This window comes from Hippocampus zosterae, chromosome 20 (assembly GCF_025434085.1).
Source record: "Hippocampus zosterae strain Florida chromosome 20, ASM2543408v3, whole genome shotgun sequence".
Lineage (NCBI taxonomy): Eukaryota > Metazoa > Chordata > Actinopteri > Syngnathiformes > Syngnathidae > Hippocampus > Hippocampus zosterae.
In genome coordinates, this window is record NC_067470.1 from 407,315 (window position 1) to 431,503 (window position 24,189).

At 55.3% G+C, this 24,189-nt stretch overlaps 6 protein-coding genes across 19 annotated transcripts; 3 read left to right on the forward strand and 3 right to left on the reverse strand.

Annotated features, from left to right (window-relative positions):
- Nucleotides 1-340: 340 nt before the first annotated feature.
- rmc1 (regulator of MON1-CCZ1) lies at nt 341-5,260 on the reverse strand. Of its 2 annotated transcripts, XM_052054929.1 has the most exons (21): nt 5,042-5,260; nt 4,800-4,876; nt 4,636-4,720; nt 4,420-4,476; nt 4,270-4,356; nt 4,069-4,209; nt 3,886-3,989; nt 3,719-3,808; nt 3,542-3,647; nt 3,373-3,481; nt 3,248-3,292; nt 3,126-3,179; nt 2,921-3,049; nt 2,740-2,846; nt 2,540-2,659; nt 2,387-2,464; nt 2,195-2,299; nt 1,901-1,969; nt 1,740-1,827; nt 1,517-1,654; nt 341-523 (listed from the first exon to the last, which is right to left on the reverse strand). In XM_052054929.1, the coding sequence occupies exons 1-21, from the start codon at nt 5,138-5,140 to the stop codon at nt 444-446; spliced, it is 1,968 nt and encodes a 655-aa protein (XP_051910889.1). In that variant the 5' UTR covers nt 5,141-5,260; the 3' UTR covers nt 341-443. The 2 variants fall into 2 exon arrangements, with proteins under 2 accessions (XP_051910889.1, XP_051910888.1); XM_052054928.1 differs by having other exon boundaries at nt 1,483-1,654; nt 4,636-4,876.
- A 404-nt stretch (nt 5,261-5,664) lies between these two features.
- LOC127593464 (enoyl-CoA delta isomerase 2-like) lies at nt 5,665-8,569 on the forward strand. Its single transcript, XM_052054930.1, has 11 exons — nt 5,665-5,823; nt 6,148-6,209; nt 6,295-6,398; nt 6,470-6,568; nt 6,718-6,909; nt 7,070-7,139; nt 7,207-7,309; nt 7,402-7,522; nt 7,596-7,685; nt 7,756-7,899; nt 8,176-8,569. The coding sequence occupies exons 1-11, from the start codon at nt 5,783-5,785 to the stop codon at nt 8,329-8,331; spliced, it is 1,182 nt and encodes a 393-aa protein (XP_051910890.1). The 5' UTR covers nt 5,665-5,782; the 3' UTR covers nt 8,332-8,569.
- A 591-nt stretch (nt 8,570-9,160) lies between these two features.
- xylb (xylulokinase homolog (H. influenzae)) lies at nt 9,161-13,260 on the forward strand. Of its 5 annotated transcripts, XM_052054926.1 has the most exons (19): nt 9,162-9,315; nt 9,480-9,562; nt 9,845-9,914; nt 9,987-10,067; nt 10,143-10,229; nt 10,314-10,442; nt 10,508-10,573; nt 10,647-10,719; nt 10,991-11,109; nt 11,177-11,258; nt 11,334-11,374; nt 11,453-11,568; nt 11,644-11,759; nt 11,834-11,907; nt 11,972-12,068; nt 12,145-12,203; nt 12,283-12,370; nt 12,801-12,895; nt 13,064-13,260. In XM_052054926.1, exons 1-19 carry the CDS (start codon nt 9,259-9,261, stop codon nt 13,130-13,132), a joined length of 1,602 nt encoding a protein of 533 aa, XP_051910886.1. In that variant the 5' UTR covers nt 9,162-9,258; the 3' UTR covers nt 13,133-13,260. The 5 variants fall into 5 exon arrangements, 4 of the variants coding, with proteins under 4 accessions (XP_051910884.1, XP_051910885.1, XP_051910886.1 ...); XM_052054924.1 differs by having other exon boundaries at nt 9,161-9,315; nt 11,334-11,568; XR_007960410.1 differs by lacking the exon at nt 12,283-12,370 and having other exon boundaries at nt 9,161-9,315; nt 11,334-11,568.
- Nucleotides 12,519-17,204, reverse strand: LOC127593467 (5'-AMP-activated protein kinase subunit gamma-2-like). 6 transcript variants are annotated; one of them, XM_052054937.1, is made up of 4 exons: nt 16,930-17,204; nt 13,983-14,092; nt 13,803-13,909; nt 12,519-13,697 (listed from the first exon to the last, which is right to left on the reverse strand). In XM_052054937.1, exons 2-4 carry the CDS (start codon nt 14,030-14,032, stop codon nt 13,348-13,350), a joined length of 507 nt encoding a protein of 168 aa, XP_051910897.1. In that variant the 5' UTR covers nt 14,033-14,092; nt 16,930-17,204; the 3' UTR covers nt 12,519-13,347. The 6 variants fall into 6 exon arrangements, with proteins under 6 accessions (XP_051910897.1, XP_051910898.1, XP_051910895.1 ...); XM_052054938.1 differs by lacking the exon at nt 16,930-17,204 and adding an exon at nt 14,181-14,653 and having other exon boundaries at nt 12,519-13,572; XM_052054935.1 differs by lacking the exon at nt 16,930-17,204 and adding an exon at nt 14,181-14,653 and having other exon boundaries at nt 12,519-13,631.
- Nucleotides 17,205-17,631: 427 nt separating this feature from the next.
- Nucleotides 17,632-20,803, forward strand: LOC127592917 (zinc finger protein 436-like). The gene is made up of 4 exons (XM_052054005.1): nt 17,632-17,939; nt 18,683-18,894; nt 18,985-19,299; nt 19,380-20,803. The coding sequence occupies exons 2-4, from the start codon at nt 18,690-18,692 to the stop codon at nt 20,624-20,626; spliced, it is 1,767 nt and encodes a 588-aa protein (XP_051909965.1). The 5' UTR covers nt 17,632-17,939; nt 18,683-18,689; the 3' UTR covers nt 20,627-20,803.
- Nucleotides 20,804-20,951: 148 nt separating this feature from the next.
- chodl (chondrolectin) lies at nt 20,952-24,130 on the reverse strand. Of its 4 annotated transcripts, none has more exons than XM_052054032.1 (7): nt 23,959-24,130; nt 22,361-22,536; nt 22,132-22,277; nt 21,922-22,067; nt 21,788-21,838; nt 21,379-21,423; nt 20,952-21,292 (listed from the first exon to the last, which is right to left on the reverse strand). In XM_052054032.1, the coding sequence occupies exons 1-7, from the start codon at nt 24,038-24,040 to the stop codon at nt 21,081-21,083; spliced, it is 858 nt and encodes a 285-aa protein (XP_051909992.1). In that variant the 5' UTR covers nt 24,041-24,130; the 3' UTR covers nt 20,952-21,080. The 4 variants fall into 4 exon arrangements, with proteins under 4 accessions (XP_051909992.1, XP_051909995.1, XP_051909994.1 ...); XM_052054035.1 differs by lacking the exon at nt 23,959-24,130 and adding an exon at nt 23,038-23,326; XM_052054034.1 differs by lacking the exon at nt 23,959-24,130 and adding an exon at nt 23,008-23,326.
- Nucleotides 24,131-24,189: the final 59 nt, after the last annotated feature.

The window sequence follows — 24,189 nt, forward strand, 5'->3', positions numbered from 1 at the left end:
GGACTTTGTCCACGTCACGGCGGCCGACGCTACTCTTGAGTTTCACATTGGCAACGCGTGGCCGCCGTTTTCTGATTTCACAAATAAAAGATGATGTTGCGCTCAGGGTTCTTCTCAAATGGTTTTTGTTTTGCTTCCTGCGATGCAAATGTTGTTGATTTCTTGAGTCAACCAATCAATCACACCAGCACTTGACATATATGTTTAGCCTGTTCACACACACTCAACAAGTGGGCAAAGTCGTCAATGAAAGCTGTCCAGCGTTTTTTTTTTGTTTGTTTTTTTTTTGCGGATCCCGCGTTGGAACGGGAAGCAGATTGCGGCGACTCATGCGAAGGGCTTGTAGACACGGATGCTTTATTTCACGCAGACTCGGGACGACGGCCGCGCATGCGCACGGGCAGGAAAGCGCGAGAGCTGGCCGGACGCCGCGCCGACGGCGGTCAGGTGGTGGCCGCTCTCATCAGTGCCTGCTCACCAAACACTTGCGTGAAGTGAATCACGTGCTCCTCGCAGTGCTCGCCTGCAGACAAACACAACGCGAGGCGATTCAGAGCTTGCTTGTCAAACGCCGTGTGTCTTTGCTGGTGTGGCTGTGGCGTCCGGTGGCACAACGAGCCTACCTTGACGCTCGGACCTGATGGCGGCAACGCCCCCGTGATGCCTTCCTTGACTTCGCTTCGGAGCCATTCAGTGGCCGAGCACCGTTTTCGGAAACCGCTGGGCGGCCGCTGAAAAAGCGGCTCATTGGCCCACGCGACCGACACTTGGGACGACTCAAGCCGCCTCCCGGTACCACAGACGCCCCGAAAACGACGTCGACGAGCTCGGCAAGTGTCGAAGCTGGAACGCTCGAGTGAACGCCGGTAAGAAAGCTCGCTAACGGGATCGCATAGCTGTCAACTCGTACGCTCTAGCCACAGTTCACACGGATTGGGAACATTTCCGGGTTTTTTTGGGGGGGGGGGGGGGGGGGGGAAGTTGGTGAAAGAAGTAACGCAGGAATACAACTGAACACGGTAATGCCACCAAGTAGAATGATGATTAGACATGAATAGATCTCCATTGTATTATGTTTCAAGGATTTTTAAAAATAGTTTATACAGGTTGGCGCTCCGAAAAGTTGACAGCTATGGGATCGAAATGAGGTTTTTGCTCCGGCCGGCCCGGTTTGAGAATGGAATCGAAAGCTTTGCGAGTCTTTGATCCCGGGTGCGGCGTGCGGTACGCCGCACCCGTTCGGACCGTCAAGTCTGCGAAACGGGGATGAATGAGCGCGAGGCGAGCGCTCATCGCCACCGGCTCACTAGCGTAGGACTCGCACGCCCATGTTCCCCCGCTCGTCCGAGTGGGGGGCCATTTGGAATTGGTCCACTAAGTGGTGCTCGGGGTCATTTCCCGTGCGCGTTGACGAATTGTGATCGAGCGGGTCGGCCGCTCCAACGACGGTCCCAAAATACCGCCGAAAGCTCACTGAGGCACCTCCGCTAGCAAGCGTACGGGCGGGCGCGCTGACCTGGGTTGAAGGCCGGGTTCCCCCTGAGGCGCTGGTTCCTCTGCTGGAAGGACCTGAAGATGGTGAAGAACAACATGCGGTCTCCCGTCTGTCGAGCCGCGTCCAGAAACTTGCGGGCGGACGTGTTGTCGTAGGCGCCTGCGCGAGCACACGCGCGCGGTGAGGACAAAGGCGGCGCCGGCTAGCTGCGGCCTTCCTTTTTTGCGCGGCGACGTTACGTTACCGACGCTGCGGATGAATCGCAGCGCGCCCAGAACCTGCTGCTTGGACAGCAGAACCTCCACGATCTCGTCGTTGGCCGTCGACAGGCGCTGCGAGGGGGCGGCCGAAGGAAGCGTGTCGGAGGACGGTCGAGCGGAAGACAGAGATGCGGCGGAGGAGTACCTTCAACATGTCCAGGGACAGCTGATGGGCGGGGGGGTACGTGCTCTCCAGGGACAGGAGCAAACAGGCCTGAAAAGAGGTCGACGAGCGTGAGGGGCGCCTCGGCTTCAGATGCGATGACGCAAAGGAGTTTGCGCCGCGCGGGCCCGCCGAATCTTTCCCGGAACTCGCGATTCCCAGTTAGCTTGGCGCGGCGGCGCCATCCGACTTCCACGTGTGTTTTTTTGGCCTGGATGCTCAGCCAAAGCTTTTTTTGCCAGCGCGTTGCGGGCAAAGCGCGTCGGCGTGACTCACCAGCGGCTTGGAGTCGGTGAGGACGTGGTACTGCAGGAACTGATGCAAGACGTAGAAGAGGTTGTGCTGCACCAGCGTCTTGATCACCAGCTCGTACAAGTAGTGCTGAAAGGACAACGGGCAAAGTGCGTCGGTCGGCGCAGGGCCGGCACGGGGGCGGCGGGGTCGCGGGGTCGCGGGACCCCAGCTGACCTGCACAGCGATCTGGAAGTGGTTGAGCGAGCGAATGTACTCCATCAGCACGGCGACGGTCAACTTGTGGGAGGCGCCCTGCGCGACAAGACCGCGGCTTTGGTTTCGCCGCTACTCTCGGACTTTGATGGCGCAAAATAGCCGCATTTGTACCTTCCTCTCGGCGAACGCCGACAAGACGTGCGTGTACATGTCCGACTGGTCGATGACCGCCTGGCTTCTGACGGGTCGCTTGTGAGAAAGTCCGCCTCGCGCCGGCCCCGCCTCCGCGGCCTGCCGAGGCACACGCGCGTGTCATTCGGCTCCTCCCTTTGGGACGATGACGCCGCCGGCTCGCTCGCTCTCTCACTCACCGCGCTGTAGCTTTGCTCCGCCTCCAGGAAGTCCTTGTACACCTGATTGAGTTTGTCGAAGACGCTCGCCACCACGGGAAGACTCGCTCGCCGCTCGCCTTCCACCACTACGTGTAACGTGTGAGCAATTAGCGCGCCGGCGGCGACCCGCGGCCGCGCCGCCGACGCGCTGTGGACGTACGTTGCGAGCACACGGACAGGATGACCGTCTTGCAGTCGTTGCGTCGTAACAGGAAGTCCATCAATTTGCTTTTGTCCTGGAGCATGTCCACTGTCGGACTTAACTTGACGCGAAGGTGCCACAGGTAACCTGTCGATCCACCCGTTAGTCCGTCAATCGGTCAGTGCGCGCGTGCATGTGTGAGGGGGGGTGCGCGTCGACGAACCTTCGCTGGCGCTGATGATGATGTCGGGCTGGAAGACGCCCCAGGAAGACGAGTCTGCGCGACGGTCAAGTCGGACAACAAATGCGCTCGCGCGGCCGTCAGCGCGTACGATGGAAGGATACACAGTTGACACGGGACGGCAAGTTGCGAGGGAACCGCGGCCGGACCTTCAAAACGACAGCGGAATGTTTTCATCAATGGCATCGTCGTTAGCAAGGCGTGCCTGCGCGCGTGCGTGCGTGCGTGCCTGCGTGCGGGATGCGGCACGGCTGGATGGAGCGAGCGGGAAGCACGGGCTGATGCGTGCTGACGGCGCCGTCCGACTCCTTCAACTTGATGTCGAACATCAGCGACGTCTGAAACGGGGCACACGTGTCACGCCGCTTTTGCAGGCGCAGGCGCAGGCGCGGACGCACCTGAGAGCTCTGATGATGGACCACCACCAGGTTGTCGACGATGTTGAGAGCAAATTTGCCAGCGGTGTTCAATTTCAGCACGTGGGTCTTCTTGCACGCGCCTTCCCTGCACGCCCGCCCGCCCGTTCACACGTGTGGCACTTGAAGCGATGCGCGCGGGGGGTTTTGCGTTTGTACCTTGGCATGTGGTAGAGCACCACCTCGGCGCCGGGACTGTTGGCGCTCCTGGAGTGATGCTTCAGGTACATCACGTACAACTGACCGTAACTAAAACACACACACACGCATTCCGGTGCTTGAATCCAGGTCGGACGCGTGCCTGTATAGGCGTCGGAGCGACTTACATGGTCGCCATGGCGACGTCCCTCTCGGATAGGCTGAGTTTGGCCGGTTTCGGGACGACGGGCAGCTCGATCTCAAATTTGGACATCTTGGAGACGCTCCCGCCCTGAGGCGACGGGGGCAGAGTTTAGATGCGGCGGCGAGGTGCCGGCGCCTGGACGCCGCGCGCGCTCACGAGGCCTGACCCGAAAGGCGAAGGGCTGCAGGACGTTGGCCTGCACGGTGGTGGACAGCAGCATGACGGCGGTCTCGGGGCAGTATTGGTACCAGTTGACGTTGAGGCTGTGACTCTTGAGCAATTTGAGAGCGCGCTTGTCGGGAAACACCTGAATGGGAGACGCGTGTGGGCGGGGGGCTCGGCTGCGAGAGGAGCCCCCAGGCGCTACCTGGTAGAACTCGATGCCCTGGTCGCTGACAAAGACGATCTCGTTCCAGGTGGTCCAGCAGAAGCCCAGAAGGTCGGCGTTCTTCATCTGACGGGCAAGCGACGCGTCACTCGGACGCCATCGGCGGCTTTTGCGCTTTGAGCGGCTCACCTTGCACTCGTGCGTGAACTCCGTGTGCGGGTAGTCGGGGATGAAGTTGATGAAGTCCTGAAAGACGGGCCATTTTGTTGCCGTTGGGCCCCCCGCCGCACACAAAGGAAACAAACACGTTTCTGCTGTTGCTGAACAAGGTTTGCAACTCGGCCATTGTCTCAGACTGTCGCACACCTACAAACAGTTCGTGAGGGTGGGGGAGGGGGGACTCACCACGGACTTTGACGTTCTCTGCACGGCAAGAATTTTGTTGCCAATGGAGAATTTGATGCACTTGACTTCTCCTTTGTCCTCCATTCTGCACACAAAACAAATATTGAGCCCAAGCTGTCATAAAAATAAGGATGATGAACAATTGTGGGGCGCCCGCGACTTGCCTGAAGGCAACCGAGCTCTTGTCGTCCGGACCTTTGACGACCACCCCCGTGGCGCCCCCGGAACGCACCGCGAACACCTGAAGGCGGCACCAGACCGTCATCAGCTTCTTGTACGGACAAACGCATCGGATACCCGCAAGATATGCTGTTGGATGGCTTTTTTTAATTTTTATTTTATTTTTTTGCGGCTGCGTTGCCGGCGCTCGTCAGCTGACTCTCAGTCGAAGCTCGCGGAAGCTGACCTGTTTGTTGGCTTCGTCGAAGAAAACATTGTTGACGCTCGAAGCGTTTTCAAAGTGGACCAGGTTGTCGCAAAGCTCCAAGTAGTGCTCGTCGCTCATTGTCTTAAAACATCAGATCGATCTTTTGTTTTTGGTTTTTTCCCCCCCTCTACTTTTACGGCCACCAAAACAAGACGGGCAGAAATGTCGTTGGTTGTCGATTCAATGACTTCCGGTACGCAGTTTCACAATAAAAAAATAATTTCGCTCTTCAAATGAAAATTGAAAGTAGGAAGCACGACGAGCCATTCTTTGCGACCGGCTTTCGAACCCATGAGGACAAGCAGCGACGACAGAGAAAATAAGCCGCGATGGAAACTGATGTCTGAGGAGCATTTCGGATTGCTCTTCTTTTTGTGTGAAATCATCACTCGGAGCGAAGCAACTTGACAATTCATTCGAAAAGACATTTACATATTCAGTGAAATGTGTTTTTGTTTTTGTTCAAGAAGCTTACGAGACCACGGTCTCCTTACCAAAACAGAATTTATGATTCCAGTTTATTGTCTTGTATTCTGTCAATGAAATACATCTGAAAATACATAGAAAGAATAAAAAGCGGACGGGACCCGGAAGTGTTTGATAACGTAAACCCGGAAGTGTTTGATTTCCTGCCGTCACGGCGTCAACCTTGTTTGCCCTGTGGCTTTCTTTCGGCTTTTGGTCCTGCCTTCTTGTTCTCCTCCCAACCTCTCTCTCTAAATGACTTTAACGGCGCTGACACGCTTCACATTAACGAGTCGGTGAGTTTTTCTTTCACTTCTGCGGAAATCCCCGCCGAGGGCAAAGTTCGTGTTCGTTAATGTCGAGGGAAAGGCCACAGGAGCGAAAGGTCAACCGATGCGTTTCAAAGAAAGACGAGAAAGGAACCCGGTCTAGTCGAGTGGCACTTTTGGGCAGACGATTGAGGACGTCAGGGCGCGGTGGTCGAGGGACTGTCCCTCGGTGTGATAGCGAGCGCGCATGGTTGTTTTTATGTGCGATTTTTCCGCAATTATCTGGCAACCCGTTGAGATGTCGGCGCGTCGTGTTGTTGCTGACATGTTGTGGTTGCGTGTCGTGATCAGGTTGTGGCGATTGTCCGGCGTTCCTGCCATGAGCTTCCACACCGGCAAGACTTGGGCGAGGGGTGAGGCGCGCCCTTTTGAGCTCCTCGGTGCCGCGGCGCGGGTCGCCTTCGCCACCGATGCCAACGCGAGTGTGGTTGCGTTCAGGTGTGACCCAGGAGCACTTTGAGGAGGCCAAGAACAAACTTTCCTCGTTGAAGGAAGATCCCGGGAATGACGTCAAGCTCAAAATCTACGCTCTCTTCAAACAGGTCAACATCTCGTTCAGCTTTCTTTTCGGCATTCATGAACAGGACGGCCTTCTTTGTGGCTCAAATGACAGGCCACGCACGGTCCATGTGACACCCCCAAACCCGGGATGTTGGACTTCATCAACAAGGCCAAGTGGGACTCGTGGAAGGCTCTGGGATCCATGACACAGGTCCGGGCACTTTCTGGGCCTTTTTTCGGGCATGTCTGGTGGCGTGTTCCGTGACGTGCCTCGCGTGCCATTCGACAAAGTGCACATCGTGATCATTTTTGTTTGTTTTTCATGGCTAATGTCCCCAAGATCTCAAATGTGATTGATAGGAGGAGGCCCGGCAGCGGTACTGCGATTTGATTGGCTCCCTGGTAGCGGCAGAAGGCGGAGCCCCCGCCCGAGCGCCCGCCGGGTCGTCCGCCGGCAGCCGCGCGTACGACTCCCTGCTGGTCAGCACGCAGGATGACATCACCACCATCGTGCTCAACCGCCCCGCCAAGAAGAACGCCATCACCACCCAGGTGACGCCGACCCATCCTCACAAATGTCATCATCATCGTCGTTGTCCCCCCGGCCCCCCTCCTTGTTCGATAACTAAATGGCCTAACTTTATTCCCGGGCGCTTCTGCGAGTTGGACATAAAAGAGTTGACATGAAGCTGACATGTTGCGTCTGTTTCAGATGTATGAGGAGATCATTGAAGCTCTGCAGGACGCAGCCCGCGACCACTCGGTCGTCACCGTCTTTACTGGTAACACGCACACGCGCACGCCTCCCTTTTCAGCGGTAGCATCGCGTCTGTTCGGGTGTTTTCCCAGGCGCCGGGGATTTTTACTGCAGCGGCAATGACCTGAGCAACTTCACCAAGATCCCCGAGGGAGGTGTGGAGCAGATGGCCAAAGCCGGCGGGGAGCTGCTCAGGTGACGGCTCGCTCGCTCGCTCGCCCATCCGTCGAGTGGTGCCGGGATGGAGGGTAGTAAGATTGTCGCTCATCGCCGCCCCCTGTGGACAGGAGGTACGTGAAAGCCTTCATCGACTTCCCCAAGCCGCTGGCGGCGGTGGTGAACGGACCGGCCGTGGGAATCTCCGTCACCCTCTTGGGACTGTTCGACTTGGTCTACGCAACGGAGAGCGTATGCGCGCGGAGCAAACTCGTGATTTGCGTTTGTTCCAAATCAAAGTCGTGAAATCGTTTGTCATATTTAGGCTACTTTCCACACGCCCTTCAGCCAACTGGGCCAGAGTCCGGAAGGCTGCTCGTCATACACGTTCCCTCGCATCATGGGCCTCGGCAAGGTATCCGCACCGGAACCGCGCACGCGCCCACGTGCGCACTTGTGATTGACAGCGGCGCGCGCATGTGCAGGCCAACGAGATGTTGCTGTTCAACAAGAAGCTGACGGCCTTCCAGGCATGCCAGCTGGGCCTGGTCACGCAAGTCTTCCCCGACAGCAGCTTCCAGGCCGAAGTTTGGAGCCGACTGAAGAACTACGCCAAGCTACCCCCAAATGTAAATGCGCACAGTTCACGGCAGAGGGGGATCAACGTCATCGCAAAAAGACCATTTTAGACGATACGCATCGTTTTATGGGGCTTGACGTTATCGATGGCCCGGCCTGGGGCGACGGCAACGCTTAAGACGCTGGGCCGAACGAGCCAAGAAAAATATGTCTGGCTCGTCGCTCCGTTTGAAAAACTGTCCCTCTCCCGCCCCCAGCGGGAGTCGTGAGCTCGCAACGCCGCACGTAATGTTGTCGGTTGTGTGTGTGTGTGTGTGTTCCGTTAGTCTCTGGCGCTGTCCAAGCAACTGATCCGCTCGGTGGAGAAAGAGCGCCTCCACGCCGTCAACGACGCCGAGGTGGACCGTCTGATAGAGCGATGGATGTCGGATGAGTGCTTCAACGCCGTCATGAGCTTCTTTCAGGCCAAAGCGAAGCTTTGAGCTGTGACGGCAAGCGTCGGGACCCATCGCAAGGAGTGTCTCTGTGGTGGCGTGCCGCCGTGCGCTGTCGTCGATGCCATTGATTGGCAGCAGACATTTCGGCCAACGTGAAGGATCAAGTGCCTGACCCGATTTGCACACGTGCGTGGCACTCAACTCTATGCTGTGTGTCCATTTGTCTACAGGGGGGAGAAAAAAAGTTGTTCAAATGATCAATAAACACGTCTCCTTTCTTTGACATGTCTAATCACTTGGTTGTTGTTAGCAAGAGCTATTGTTCAGATTCGCAGCATTCTCATTAGCGATTATCCGTGCGATCATCTTGTCATTTATTTGTGATTGTGATCGTTCAAATTGCCGACACCAAAGCCACACATTTTGGAAAGTTGTATCCAGATTTATCATTGAACATATTGACTCTGACTTTATGCTATACTGGAAACATTTACTATTTGGGTTCTACAAAAATAAGGGAAAAAACCACTAAACAAACCTTCATAAAAAAATTAATATAATAAATAAATGTATCCACATATCCACAAATGAAAATAGAATAATTCAAAACCTTCATTTTTGAAGCAGAAACAAAGCAGTACCTGAGCTCGATTACGGATTCCAAAAACAAAAAAGCTGTCTGGCTATATGCTCCTTATTTGAAATTTTTGTCTAAAAATCCCCTGGCTTCCTTTTTTTCTTGTTTTTTGTTTAAACGTTTATAATGTGTATGTATTGGTAGCACGTTCGTTTCGTTTTGTTTTCTATTAGCTGAGAATTGTATTCTGACTTGTTCAATAAAGATTTGGGGAAAAAAAAGAAGCGCCCGCCATGATGAGCGTCGTCGAGTTGCCCGGCAACAAATCGTCCAATCACGAAGCGCACCGCCTCCCTTTAAAAAAGGGGGAGGACCCTCGCGCGCGTCAACGCAAGATGGCGGCCGTCCGAGATGGTGACGCGTACCTCGGCTTCGACTTCAGCACTCAGCAGGTAAGAAACAAAACAAACGCCATCCCGTGGTCGCCTGTAAACATCTTGGAACCGTAATAAGCTGTCCCAACGTTTCGGAGTGTTTTTTTTTCACCGTAACACAGTTCAAATCTATTGATTAACCCCATTCCAATGACGCCATCTTTGTCCACTTGTTTGCGAAGTTAAAGGTGGTCGCCATCGATCGCGACCTGAATGTCATCCATCAGAGCCAAGTGCACTTTGACTCTCAGCTGCCAGAGTTCGGGTACGTGAGCGCGTCCACGCTCGGTGTCACGCGATAAGTCACATATGCTAGCTGTCGGGTCTTGATCATGTCAAGTCAAGTCCAACTCGATTGTCCTCTCAAGACAACATCCATCGAACGAGTTGACTTGGAATGAGTGACGCGTGCGCGGACGCGAGTCGATTCTCCACCCAGTCCGTTGATTGTATGCATTTGCAAAGTTTGAGTGGCCGAATGGAGGCCAGGTTGACTTGTCGTCGACGAGCCCTCCATCGGGCAAATCATTTGGATTTTGGGGCGCAGGACGGAGGGGGGCGTCCACGTGGGTGCGGACGGCCTGACGGTGACGTCGCCCGCCCTGATGTGGGTCAAGGTGCGAGCGCACCCGGCCGGGGTCGCGTGACCCGCCTTCAAGCGCCCATGAATATTCCGGAGCGGTTTTCAGGCTCTGGACCTCCTTCTGGAGCGGATGCGGGAAGCCGGCTTTGACTTCTCCAGGGTGCGGGCGCTGTCGGGCAGCGGTCAGGTGACCTGGTGACCTTTGCTCACCGTCCGTCGCTCAAAGCGGATTGCGGACAACGTCCCGCTCTCGTCCTCTCAGCAACACGGCAGCGTGTACTGGAAGAAGGGAGCCGCCGCCGTCCTCCGGGGGCTGCGCAGCCAGCACGGCCTGGGCCGGCAGCTCCAGGTGACGGCCCGTCTTTTGCGAGAAAGTGGCTCCGGTTCTCGGGACCGCCTTGTCCAGCAGGTGGTGCTCGGTGGTGTGTTTCAGGACTGTTTCTCGGTGCGCGACTGTCCCGTGTGGATGGACTCGAGCAGCGGGCCGCAGTGCGAGCGCCTGCAGCGGGCGGCGGGGGGCGCCGACAAGCTGGCGGACATCACGGGCTCCAGGGCCTACGAGGTGCTGTCGCCGCGTGCGCGCCCTCCCTCAAATCCTCGGGCGCTGACACCTTTGGCTGTGCGCAGCGCTTCACAGGAAGTCAGATTGCCAAGATGCGCGAGGGACATCCGCGAGAGTTCCAGGACACCGAGGTGTGTGGGCTGGGCGGCTTTTGGCCCCGCCTCCGATGCGCCCCGACTGACCTCGTTGCGACCTCCCTTTCAGAGGATCTCTTTGGTCAGCAGCTTTGCGGCGTCGCTCTTCCTCGGCGCCTACGCCGCCATCGACTACAGCGACGGTAGGCGACCAAGCGTCATCACTCCCGCCGATGACGTGGCGAGGCTTGGGCGGGGCAGCGTGCAAATTGGACTCCAATCCTTTTGTCATTCATTTTTGCTGGCGAGGACGGCTCGGCAAGTCCAGCGGCTCCCAAATTGCATTTTTGCCACCATCCGATCCACCTTTTTTTGCCAAGCGCCAACGGGATCCATCCCGTCCTGGCGCCGAAGAAGCTTTGTCATTCCGGCGGCGACTGAACGCGCGTCCCACGTCCCGCTTCCCTCCCCAAGGTTCCGGGATGAACCTTCTGGACATCCGCAGCAAAAAGTGGAACGAGGCCTTGCTGGAGGCCGCGTGTCCCGGTCTGGACGTCCTGCTGGGAACGCCGCTGCCCTCGGCGTCCGTGCTGGTGAGACGGCGGTCCGGGCGCGACCTCCCTAAAAGACCCCCCCTCACCCGGCGCCACCGTCCGTCAGGGCGCCGTGTCGTCCTACTGGGTGCGCAGGTTCGGCTTCTCGGAGGCGTGCCAGGTGGTGGCCTTCACCGGAGACAACCCAGGTGAGTGATGGCCACCTGTCCACGCACCCCCCCCCTCCCCCGCCCGCCCCCGACCGCCGTTTGTCTTTTTCTCAGCGTCTTTGGCGGGGATGAAGCTCCGGCAGGGAGACCTGGCGGTAAGTGCGCCCGAGCGGCAGCTTTTCAGCAACGGCGTTTCCATCGGCACCCCCCTCCCCCCGGCGCGTGTGTCGCAGGTGAGTCTGGGTACCAGCGACACGGTGTTCGCGTGGCTGCGACACGCCCGCCCGGCTCTGGAAGGTCACGTGTTCGTCAATCCCGTCGACTGGCGACAGTTCATGGCTCTCTTGTGGTGAGTGCCTTTTGGGCCGCGGCGCCCGCCCAGCCCAACGCCGGCGTGCGTGCGCTCATCGTGTGCCTTCCTCAGCTTCAAGAACGGCTCTTTGACGCGAGAACGACTGAGGAACCGCTGCGCCGATGCTTCGTGGGAACGCTTCTCCGCCGCTTTGAGACAAACGCCCCTCGGAAACCACGGCTACATCGGTACGGTCGATCCGCTTTCCCGGGCTCCGCCCCTTTCCTTGTTTGCCCCTTTCCTTCTGACTTCCTGTTTGCAGGCTTTTATTTTGACGTGATGGAGATCACGCCTCCTGCGGTGGGAGTTCATCTCTTCGACGCGGATGACAACGAGGTGCGTCGGGTGTCGCCCGGCCGCGTGCGTTCGTTCGTGTGAGAGTACTTGCGTTGTCCTGCAGGTGTCATCGGTGAGCGCTCAAGTGGAGGTACGGGCCCTGGTGGAGGGTCAGTTCCTTTCGAGGCGGCTCCACGCCGAACGTCTGGGCTACTCCATCAGTAAGAGCAGACGCATCGTCCAAAGAACGCGCGCGCGCGCGCACACACGGACACACGCGAATCTGGTGCGCTTCAGTTCCAGGAACTCGAATTTTGGCAACGGGCGGAGCGTCGCGGAACAAAGACATCCTGCAGGTGAGCGCGAAAGCTAACACGCTAACGTCACGCCGCCGTCACGCAAACGTCTTCTCGTCTGTGTGTATTTGTGCGCCAGGTGTTGAGCGACGTGTTCAACGCGCCGGTTTACACCGCGGACGTGTCCGACTCGGCTTGCCTGGGCTCCGCCTACAGAGCGCTGCACGGTATGAGAAGCGGATCGTTTGACTCTTGACAAAAGTGCGACACGTCCCGCGTTGCCGTTTTTCAGCCAAAGGACAAAGGAAGGCGGCCTAGAGAGGAAGGAACAAGGAAGTCGACGGAGATTTTTTTAATTTTGCTTTTACCGTTTGGTGCTTTCTTCCGTTTTTCTCACCGTTTATTGTCGATGTTCAATTGCTGCGTGTACAGCGCTTTGGATGCGGCCATGGCTGTTTGAAAGTGCCTGAGAAATACACTTGAGTTGAGCCGACAGGATTAAGCAAGGAAGGACGCAAAGGACTCGAAAAAGGAAGAAAAAAAAAGGCTTGAGGCTCAACATGGTCACGAGTGCTCGCTTGCTCCCTTTTTGACACCCACGACGACGATGGCGGAGGAGGAGCAATCTTGCTGACTGCTGGCTCCACGTCCTCTCAGGTGCGCTTCAGCAATCGGGCGTGTCCTTCTTTGACATCTTGAAGAAAGCTCCCGAAGCGCAACTCGCCGCCACGCCGCAGCCTCACGCGCCCCAGGTACGTGCACACACACACACACAGCCACATATATATATACTGGCCAGGAGGAAAAGATGAAAATTGAAATTGGCCAGTTTGCAAAGGCCCGGCTCCCGTCACTGTCAATAAAAACCCAACAAGACAAGCGGAAATGATGGAGCCCGATGCGCGGCGCGTGTGTGTCAGGTGTACTGTGAGATGCTGCAGCGTTACGGCCGGCTGGAGGAGAAAATCCTGCAGGAGCTCCGCCCCTAAACGCCTCAAACCAACGTGACGGGCCAAGGCGGTGTTCAACGAGAGCGAGCTGTGCGCAAAACGAGGCGGATGCGCCGGCCAGCCCGTCGCCATGCCGCCTTCATAATAAAGCTTCAAAAATCAAACGACGCTCAGACTTCCTGTTGTGAACTTTTGAACTGCGGTCATTGGGATTTTTCCGGCGGAAAAACCAATCGTACACACGCGTCACATTTTCAACTTTTGTGTGGGTCCCCGCGCGCACCGCCGTTGGCCGCTCGCACCGATGCAACGCCGTCCCGGCCGCCAACGGGAAGAGGAGGGGCCAAAGGTGTCGCGGAGGCTGACGGCGACGAGGCCCGCGCCGCGTCTGGAGGCGACGAGAAGGATCGCAGACGTCTGGGCTCGCTGGCGTACGTCTCCAGGCGGAAGGCGCCCGCCTGCCCCGGGCCGCGGGGGCCCTGGAGAGGAGCAGGAGGAGGAGGGGGCGGCTGAGGGGGGGCGCACGACAAGCTGAATGCTGGCCCGCACCACGGCCGGGAACCGGGAGGAGCCGAGCGGATGGAAAAAGAGGCAACGGAGAAAGCTTCAGATGACCACGCCCGAGACGGGGGCAGCCGCTCGCACACACACACACACACACACACACACACACACACACACACACACACACGCACACACACACACACACCTCTGGATTTGCTCCTCTTGTTGCGTGAGAAGAGTTTGTTGGCAATGGGGGACGTTTGCTGGTTAGATTCTCTGGAGGCCGACCTGAACATCCCACTGAAGCTCAGCCTTGACACACACACACACACACACACATAAACTCGGTCCCAAAGCGTTCCTCGTGTCAATCAAGTGTGTTTACCTTCTTGTGGGGGGCGGGGTCTCTGCAACGCTTTTGCCCGAGTTGGGCATGGCCCCCGTGGCTGCGTCGCCCGCTTGCAGGACCGAGTTCCTGCCGCCGTTCGACTCCCCCTGGAGGAGCACACGCATACTACAGCATCAGCACAACATCACCAAAGGTCGCGAAAGGTCAGGTGCCGGCGGGACGCCCGCTCGTTACCTTCCTCGCTTTGTCGTCGTCCGCTCCGGCCGGCGCGTTTGTGGAAGCCATTGCAAAATGGCTTCTCAATTTCCTTACTCAATTTCTCAAAAAGAGCCGTCGGCCGACAGGTCGATTGCAACGATGTCAAAAGGGTCCAGAAGCATTCTGGAGAGCGCTCAGACGCGCGCCGACCGACGTGATCAAGAGTGACTGAGGCCGTCGGGCCGTCCGTCATCTGTTCTCATCTCACGCCGACCTGCCTCTTTGTCACTCGTTTTGTCCCACGACAGCCAATCGGCAGCGAGGATGCTCCCGTGCGTGCTCTTGTGTCTGTGTGCGTGTGTGTCAAAGCTGCTATCGGCAGCGAGGTCGCAGAGGGCGCCTGCCATTCCACAAAGTTGATTGTGGGGGCGTGGCCAACAAGGAGGACAACGTGGCTGACAAGACAAAACAGAAGATTCGCAACGAGGTGGGCTCGCCTTCAGCGGGTTGACACATATGCCCGAAAAAAACCACATAGTATAGTAAAGCGTTTTTGAGCCAAAAAAACGACATAGTATAGTAAGGCGTTTTTAACCAAAAAAAACGACCATGTATAGTAAGGCGTTTTTAGCGGAAAAAAAAACGACCATGTATGGTAAGGCGTTTTTAACCAAAAAAAACGACCATGTATAGTAAGGCATTTTTAGCCCCCCCAAAAAAACGACCATGTATAGTAAGGCGTTTTTAGCTGAAAAAAACTACCATGTATGGTAAGGCGTTTTTAGCCAAAAAAAACGACCATGTATAGTAAGGCGTTTTTAGCCGAAAAAAACGACCATGTATATTAAGGCATTTTTAGCGGGAAAAAAACGACATAGTATAGTAAGGCGTTTTTAACCAAAAAAAACGACCATGTATAGTAAGGCGTTTTTAGCCCAAAAAAACGACCATGTAAAGTAAGGCATTTTTAGCCCCCCCAAAAAACGACCATGTATAGTAAGGCGTTTTTAGCTGAAAAAAAAACGACCATGTATAGTAAGGCGTTTTTAGCCGAAAAAGACGACCATGTATAGTAAGGCGTTTTTAGCCCTCCAGAAAAAGACCATGTATAGCAAGGCGTTTTTGACCGAAAAAAACGACCATGTATAGTAAGGCGTTTTTAGCCGAAAAAAACGACCATGTATAGTAAAGCGTTTTTAGCCGAAAAAAACGACCATGTATAGTAAGGCGTTTTTAGCCCCCCACAAAATGACCATGTATAGTAAGGCGTTTTTAGCCGAAAAAACGACCATGCATAGTAAGGCGTTTTTAACCAAAAAAACCGACCATGTATAGTAAGGCGTTTTTAGCCCAAAAAAACGACCATGTAAAGTAAGGCATTTTTAGCCCCCCCAAAAAAATGACCATGTATAGTAAGGCGTTTTTAGCTGAAAAAAAACCGACCATGTATAGTAAGGCGTTTTTAGCCGAAAAAGACGACCATGTATAGTAAGGCGTTTTTAGCCGAAAAAAACGACCATGTATAGTAAGGCGTTTTTAGCCGAAAAAAACGACCATGTATAGTAAAGCGTTTTTAGCCGAAAAAAACGACCATGTATAGTAAGGCGTTTTTAGCCCCCCACAAAATGACCATGTATAGTAAGGCGTTTTTAGCCGAAAAAAACGACCATGCATAGTAAGGCGTTTTTAGCCGAAAAAAAAACGACCATGTATAGTAAGGCGTTTTTAGCCCCCCACAAAACGACCATGTATAGCAAGGCGTTTTTAGCCGAAAAAAAACGACCATGTATAGTAAGGCGTTTTTAGCCCCCCACAAAACGACCATGTTTTTGACCGAAAAAAACGACCATGCATAGTAAGGCGTTTTTAGCCGGAAAAAAACGACCATGTATAGTAAGGCGTTTTTAGCCGGAAAAAAAACACCATGTAAGGTAAGGCGTTTTTAGCCGAAAAAAACGACCATGTATAGTAAAGCGCTTTTAGCCAAAAATACGACCATGTACAGTAAGGTGTTTTTGACCGAAAAAAACGACCATGTATAGTAAGGCGTTTTTGGCACGAAAAAAACGACCATGTATAGTAAGGCGTTTTTGAGCCAAAAAAACGACCATGTATAGTAAGGCGTTTTTAACCTTTTTTTTCGGGCCAAAAACGCCTTACTATACATGGTCGTTTTTTTCGGCTAAAAACACCTTATACATGGTCGTTTTTTTCGGTCAAAAACGCCTTGCTATACATGGTCGTTTTTTTTCGGTCAAAAACGCCTTACTATACATGGTCGTTTTTTTCGGTCAAAAACGCCTTGCTATACATGGTAGTTTTTTTTCGGTCAAAAACGCCTTACTATACATGGTCGTTTTTTTCCCGCTGAAAACGCCTTACTATACATGGTCATTTTTTTCGGGCCAAAAACGCCTTACTATACTATGTCGTTTTTTTCCCGCTAAAAACGCCTTAATATACATGATTGTTTTTTTCGGCTAAAAACGCCTTACTATACATGGTCGTTTTTTGGGGGGGGCTAAAAATGCCTTACTTTACATGGTCGTTTTTTTGGGCTAAAAACGCCTTACTATACATGGTCGTTTTTTTTGGTTAAAACGCTTACTATACATGGTAAGGCGTTGTTGACAATAAATAAACCTTTTTTTTAACTAAAAAAGACGAGCATGTAACGTAGGGGCTGTCTTACTCCGAAAAAGACGAGCATGTGCATGTCTTTTGGGTTCAAAACGCCTTTCTGTACACGATTGTCTTTTTTGGCTGTGAATCCAGGCTTACTTACCCATCTTATCAGTGAATCTGAAACATCCTCGGCTCAGCATGTTCTCGTCGCTTTTCTGCCACTAGTAAGCATGAAAAGCGGAACCAGACACTCCAATGGCCGACGGTTTGTTGATAGTGGACCGACGGCTCCGGTGTCACTTTGGCTTTTTTCTCACGCGGTCAGCAAACTTCCCCGCCGACGCCTGCGTCCAGCGATCGAGCATCAGAAGACGTCACGCTTTTGAAGACAACCGGTAACGAGGCCGCGCCCATTGAGCGCATGTGTCCTGGGCTGCTTTCATCTGGCATTTTATCATGCTATCGGGTTACTTTCATGTTATCATGTTCGTATTCTGTTACCCCGTTGGCATGTGGTCATGTGACCACATCATCTGCCAACGGTCAATCATCTGACGATGCAAATTTTAAATAATAATAATACATTTTATTTCTAAGCGCCTTTCAAGAGACCCAAGGACACTTTACAAAAGACATTTTGTCAGCATTTCCACCTTGCGATGTGTCAAGGTGACGTTAAAATTTGACCCCCCCCAAAAAAAACTGATGACTTGCGTGCGCGTGTATTGATTTGCGAGCAAGCACTTTGCTGCACTTAAAGACATGATAACACGCTTTAAAATGTTTAGTCATAGACGTGGTTTCCTCGCGGCATGTTGTCCGTTCATATCTATCAGTTAAGATCAAGAACGGAAGACAGGAAAAAACCACCTCGACTCATGAGCCTTTCGAGCACATGACCCGCTAGGAGGCGCACGTAAAGCAAAAGACTCGAGAAATCCACTGCCGAAGAAGACAAAGGACAAAAACAAGCCGACGACGAAGAAGATGACGAGGATGTGGTCTGCTCTTATGCGCTGTAGTTTTGTTCGCTTGCGTTTCTTCGACAATTGTGTTTTAATTTAATTTAATTTTTATATATATATACAGCATATATATATATATGTATATTGGGGTTGAGGCCAGGGGTTATCTTTTTTTCCCCTTCCGTCGTCAGACTGCTTGACGCGAGTAAGAACACAACACTATTATTCGGCTCCTTCTCGTTATTTTTCGTTGTGTCCGCGCTGTTAGCATGAAGCTGCTAATAGTTTCACCCAGCGCAAAGTTGACTTTTTGTTCAAGCCATCACTTGCATTTAATTCTTCTCCAGTGTGACTTTATTATTCTTCGGCATAACACTTTCAACACTCGGCAAACAAGACTTGAATTTCACTTTGGCGCTGCGCTTCAACGTTTGCTTGCTGTCGCACGTGCCTTCATTCACTCATTCTCAATCGGTGGGGGGGGGGGGGGTGTTATTGATGGATTTGGATCCTGTGATAACTTTCTACTTTTCAAACTCAAAATACATAAAACGCGCAACCCATTCAACCGCCTTTCCAGACTCCCGTTCCAGTGGGCAGCAGAAAAGCTCGTCATAAATTCATTCCACTTAAAGTGTAAAACGAATTTTTGTTTGGGGGGGGGCAAGTGACGTACAAGTTTAGAAAACCTTTTCACATCCTAGTCACTTGGAAGGTGTTTTAAACTTTTGACCCATGTTGCACACGTACACTCGATAGCGTGAGCATCTGATGTAGGCGTGAATATGTTAGTGCAAATAATGGCTAATAAGTCTACTGCCAATATTGAAAAAGTGCCACCCCAAAATATGAACAAAAGCGACAATCGGGTCGAGAAAAATGTCCCAGAGGAAACGAGCGCTCGGGTGGATTGCGCCATCCCGTTCTGATCTTGTGTGTCACCTTTAGGACGGCCATGGCGGCGGCGGCGGTCGCGGCGCCGCCCGGAGGTGGAAGTGAGCTGCGCATCCTGGTGGGGAGGTGGCAGGAGGCGGCCTGTCAATGGGAGGCGCCGGCGGACGGGACCCGCGAGGTGGCCTGCCAGAGCGACCTCGCCCAGAGGCGAGACGTCGGCGTTCAGGCGGACCTGTTGACTCGCCGACTGCGCTGGAGACGTGCGGGTGACTTGACCGCGGTTGAACTCCGGGCCCAAATCTTGCATGCGCCTGCCTCGTGTCCCCCTTCCAGATTTGAGACTCGCTTCTTCGCAGGTTTGTCCGGCGCATCCGTTCGGCGCTTAGCGCCGCGACCCGCTCGTCAAAATGGCGACGCCGCGGTGCCGAGCGGAAGCAAAGCGGTCGGAAACGCCGTCGAAGCCCGGGAGGAGTCGCCCGCCAACGCCGCCGCCACTGCCGCCGCCGACTCCTCCAGCGCGCGTCCGCAGAGGACGCGCCGACCTCCCAGGTGGCGCCAAGACCTGCAGCCGGCGGCGTTGACCGAAGCGTCGTCCGGAGGGGCGGAGGCCGACGGGCGACGGCGGCCGGCGACGGAGGGGGAGGAGCCTGTGCGGACTTTGCCCCAGGAAGGTGAGAAGACGCTTCCGCTCCCGTCCGGCGAGGCGAGCGTACTCCTGCCGCAGCTCCCCGCGTGTGCGGCGTTGCGTCAGCAGGGGCGGCGGCGGAGAACATCGTGTGCGACGTGTGCGGTCAGGTGATGAAGAACAAGTCCAGCCTGGCTCGCCACTCCTTCATCCACACGGGCCAGAAACCCTTTGCGTGCCCCCTGTGCGACCTGCGCTTCAACCGGCGCGACAACCTCCGCCATCACCTGGGCCGGCTGCACCCGGGGGGCGTGGCCCGGCGCGAGAAGCGGCGCCCCGTCCAAACGTGGCTCTGCCACGTCTGCGGCAAAACCTTCCGCTGCAGGTCGGCGCTCAAGACGCACGAGGTCATCCACCTGGGGGTCAAACCCCACCGCTGCGACCTTTGCCCCAAGGCCTACATGCGCACCAACGACCTGGAGCACCACAAGCAGACCGTGCACGGCGACGGCGGAGGGCCGCGGCGCCGCTCGGGCTCCTTGCTGTGTCACTTTTGCGGCAAAGAGCTCAAGTTTCGCTCTCAGCTGGCGGCTCACCTGCAGACGCACACGGATGAGCGGCCGCACCTCTGCGACGTCTGCGGCCGCAAGTTCTGCCGCGGCTACCAGCTGGAGCGCCACAAGCTGCTGGCCCACGGCGAGGACGGCGAGCACGACGAGGATGGCGATGACGGCGAGGACGGCTCGCCGCCCCGCAAACGTCCGAAAACGCTCCTCGCCGCCCGCTCGCGCGCCCGCTCCGACGACAAGCCCTTCCGCTGCGCGCTGTGCCCGCGCCGCTTCGCCCGGCCGGCCTGCCTCAAGCGGCACCAGGCGCGCGCTCACCCCAAGGAGCGCTCGGCCGGCCAGCGCGCCGCCAAGGCCTTCCCGTGCGCCACCTGCGGCAAAGTCTTCAAGTTCCGCTCCCTGCTCAGCAACCACGCGGCCGTGCACAGCGACGAGCGGCCGCACGGCTGCGACTTCTGCCCGCGCCGCTTCCGCCGCCTCAGCCACCTCAAGCGCCACCGCCGCGTGGTCCACCGCGACGGGGCGCGCCCGCCGCAGAACTTTGTCTGCGGCATCTGCGGCAAGGACAAGAAGTGCCGCTCGCAGCTGGAGCGACACGTCATCATCCACACGGGCGAGCGGCCCTTCGCCTGCGACCTTTGCTCCGCGCGCTTCAATCGCCAAGGCAACCTGCAGCAGCACAGGAAGCGGGTGCACGGCGTGCGCAAGACGCCGGAAGACGCCGAGCCGCCGCTGCTCTTCCAAGACCTCGATGGGGGGCCGGACTTCAAACGGGAAGAGGCACTGGCGGCGCCGCCCTCCCATTGACGCTGCGTTCGCTCATCGATCCGATCGCGATCCGATTACTTCACCTGATGCCGTTGTGTCATCATGACGTAACTTGATATAGTATCCGGGGGGGGGGGGGTGAAAAATCATGTCAATCCTACAGAGTGTGACTTATTTGTCTTGCCATTTGGTGCTTGGGCAAGTTTGGTCCCAAAACGGGTCAAATTAGAACATCTTTTCTGGCAACAAGTCCAAGTGAATGTTTTGCCGGGTTGACTCCCAAGCGCACCAAATGATTCAAAGTCTCAAGCGGGCGACAAGAAAACGATCAGCATCAAAAGGAGCGACACACTTTCAAGTTGAATTTGTTTTTTCTTTCTTTTTGGGATGGGACATTTACACCTGGACATGAGCTTAGTGATCCAATAAATGACGTGACACTTGAGACTCCGCCCTCATCACCTGCCTGCAATCGGGTAGCGCGGATGCGCCGTCACGGCTCCGCGCCGCCGCCTTCGCGCGTCTCGGAGATCCAAAGGTGGCCCCGCCTCTCCGCCGGGCCGCGGGAGGAGCCGCACGGACGACGTTCGGCGCCCGAGCGGATGGCTGACCTTTTGCCCAGCGCGTGGCGGCAGCGGGCCGCGCCCGCGGCCAGGATGAGCAGCAGCGGGATGGCCGCAAGGAGGATGTACAGCGCCAACGGGCCTGCGCGCCAAATAACGGAATCGGCATCAAACGCTTCGCGTCGGCCCCGAGTCGTCGCGCGGCAACGGGCGTGCGCGCGGGTGTACCTGAAGTTCCCGTCGAGGTCACACGATTCCCATCCGGCGTGGTCTCTGCGAACACAAACGCACAAAACTGCCCAGTGCTGCCTCGAGATACAAGTCGACTTTGTTCCTTGACCATGCTCAAGACTCAAAACATTCAGAGCTCAAATCGTCCTTCGCCTTTCAATCGAAAAGAGTTGTTTGAAATGAGCGCATGCAAATGCTGCCTCGAACTCCGGTGGGATTCGCGCAGTCACTCTTGGCAGAGGATCAAGAGTATATCGATATATATCTATCTATATATATCGATATATTTCTAGATTCTATATATATCGAAGAGTATATGCCAATCGTCTCAGCATTCGCCTCAAGCTCGTGGACTGAAAGGCCAAGCTCGGATGGAGATGAGGAATGTCGCATTTTTTTGACTGACCTGCGCCCCGGCCGGCGGCCGCGGTCCCGCGTTCCTCCTCTGGGCGGCGCTCTGCCAACGAGACCAAAAAAAGGGAGTCAGGAAGCGGCCGCCACAAGGAAGGGGCTGAGGAGACGACAATGAGATGGAGTGACCGGCTTGGTATTTGCAGATGAAGTTATGTTTCATGGAGCAGCGGTCGTCGTTCCATCGGTAGAGGTAAGCCCCGCCCACTCCCGGCTGATGATACATGGCCACGCAGGACTCGGCGCCACACGACGGCTCGTCGGGGTGCCACTCCCTGCGGACGAGTGACAAGAAGCAGACTCGGCGCAGTCCCGCGCGCGCCCGCGCCGCGGCATCACCTGAAGGCCGCCGTGCTGCCGTCGGTCCACCTGTAGCGTTGCGGGCAGGGGGCCACGCCGTCGGAAGGATGTCGCTCGTGGCGGTCCGCGCGCCTCAAACCGATCCAGAAATCGCCATCTGATATTCCCGATCCCAAACGCAACTTCTGAACAACAAACAACGACGAGGAGGGATGAGGACGAAGATGACGTGGGAGACGGCAAATGATGCGAGAAGGGCGGCGGCGACCTCCAGGAGCGTCTCGATGTGCTTCTGTTCCTGCAGCGTGCGTATGCTCACGAGGTGTCCGCCATCCACGCGGCACGCCAGCTCGGCCTCCCTGAAGTCGACTCGGCTGGACACGTGGTGGAAGTAGGCCATCTTGTAGCACGCCGGCCGGGCCCCGCCCAGACACAGCCTTTGACCTGTGCACACACAAGCACCTTGCGTTGAGCTCGGGTGAGGCGCGGCGTGAGTAATAACATTTCAAAAAACAAGTTGGACGTTCTGTGTCCATTTATTGAAAGTCTTTTGGAGATCTACTTGCTGTGGTGTAATCGTGTACAGCATGACGAGAGAGTCGCGGGGCGACTACGTCATGGTGTGCGTCGAGAGCGGGAGACGAGAGAGTGACAAGAGGCTTTATATGCTCCTAATTTGAAATTATTGTCTAAAAATCCCTTGACTTCCTCTTTTTCCCTTATTTTTTGTTTAAACGTTTGTAATGTGTATGTATTGGTAGCACGTTCGTTGTGTTTTCTGTTTGCTGAGAATTGTATTCTGACTTGTTTAATAAAGATTTTTTTTTTAAAGAGTGACTAGAGAGGGACGATAGACGCTTCGGGAAAGCTAAATAAAATAAAAGTGATCCACGTTAACACGACAGCTGGACTCACGTGTGCCTCACTTGATAACACGACACTTGCCATGCAAATATTGCCAGTCCCAATGTTCATTTTGAAGAGCTATCTCGCCGATGATGTGGCCTCGGGAAGGCACCACAATTCATCGGCTTCACCCAAAGTGAATGCGGCCCCTGCAGTCAAAATGGCTGTGCGGGACATGTTAACCCAAATGGATATCAGCTGACACCCCGGTTGGAGTTGAGTGTCAAAGTGTCCCCAAAAAAAACACCTTACGACAGAACGTCGCTAGTGCCAATGCTAAAAACAAAGGAGGATCATCCATACTAATCCGAACGGCAATTTAGCATCGACTTCATTCGCGGAAACGCAGCACAACTCAAAGGTAGAACTTCTGGCCAATGTGTGGGGAAAAAAAAACGCCGAGTCTCTTCCGGACGCAATCTTCTTCTGCTCTCCGTCTTGGGGCGCACTCCATCCGCGCATTGCGCCGCACTGCCCCCCAGAGGCCAAAAGGTGCGCGAACAATTGCCGGCAATTGTTTCCAAAGATGCAATGACTTTGGTTTCTTGGACCAACACATATTTCCGCCCGGCGTGGCACGAAACACAACCCCCGAGATCCCAGCTGAGCCCGGCCGGGCCCGAGACTGGCGAACGGAAAAAAACCTCAAGATACTACGAATGCGATCAAGAGTTAAGAGTCGTGTTGGCACGCTCCGTCTCTGCGTGAGACACGTTCAGCGATGAGCTGCTGCGGCGTCATCACATTGCCGTTCGACACGCCCAACACTTTTGACGGCGTGTGCGCGTGCCCGCGCACGCCACATCGCGCATCCAAGATGGGCTCGGTGCCAGAACGAATGAATCGTCGAAGCGTCGCTCACACGCACACGCAAGCATCGTTCATGTAGACGTGACGCACGCAACCAAGAGTGGACAAAAGGCTTCCCGCGGTCGCTCGCCCGACGGCCGAGCAACTCACCGCTGAGGACTCTTCCGCCGCCGACCGCTGTGACCAGCACGAGCAGAGCCAGCGCTTGCGGCCTCGGCAGGTCAAAGGTCATCTTCCCGCTTTTCTGCGGAGTTAAGAAAACATTCGAAATAACGTCGGCTTCTTTTTCTTCTTCTCGGTGAGACGCGGGCGAGGCCAGATGCTCAAGAGGCCGGCCCCCTTCCGCAGCTCCGCCCCTTCCCCCTCGCACACAAACCCCCA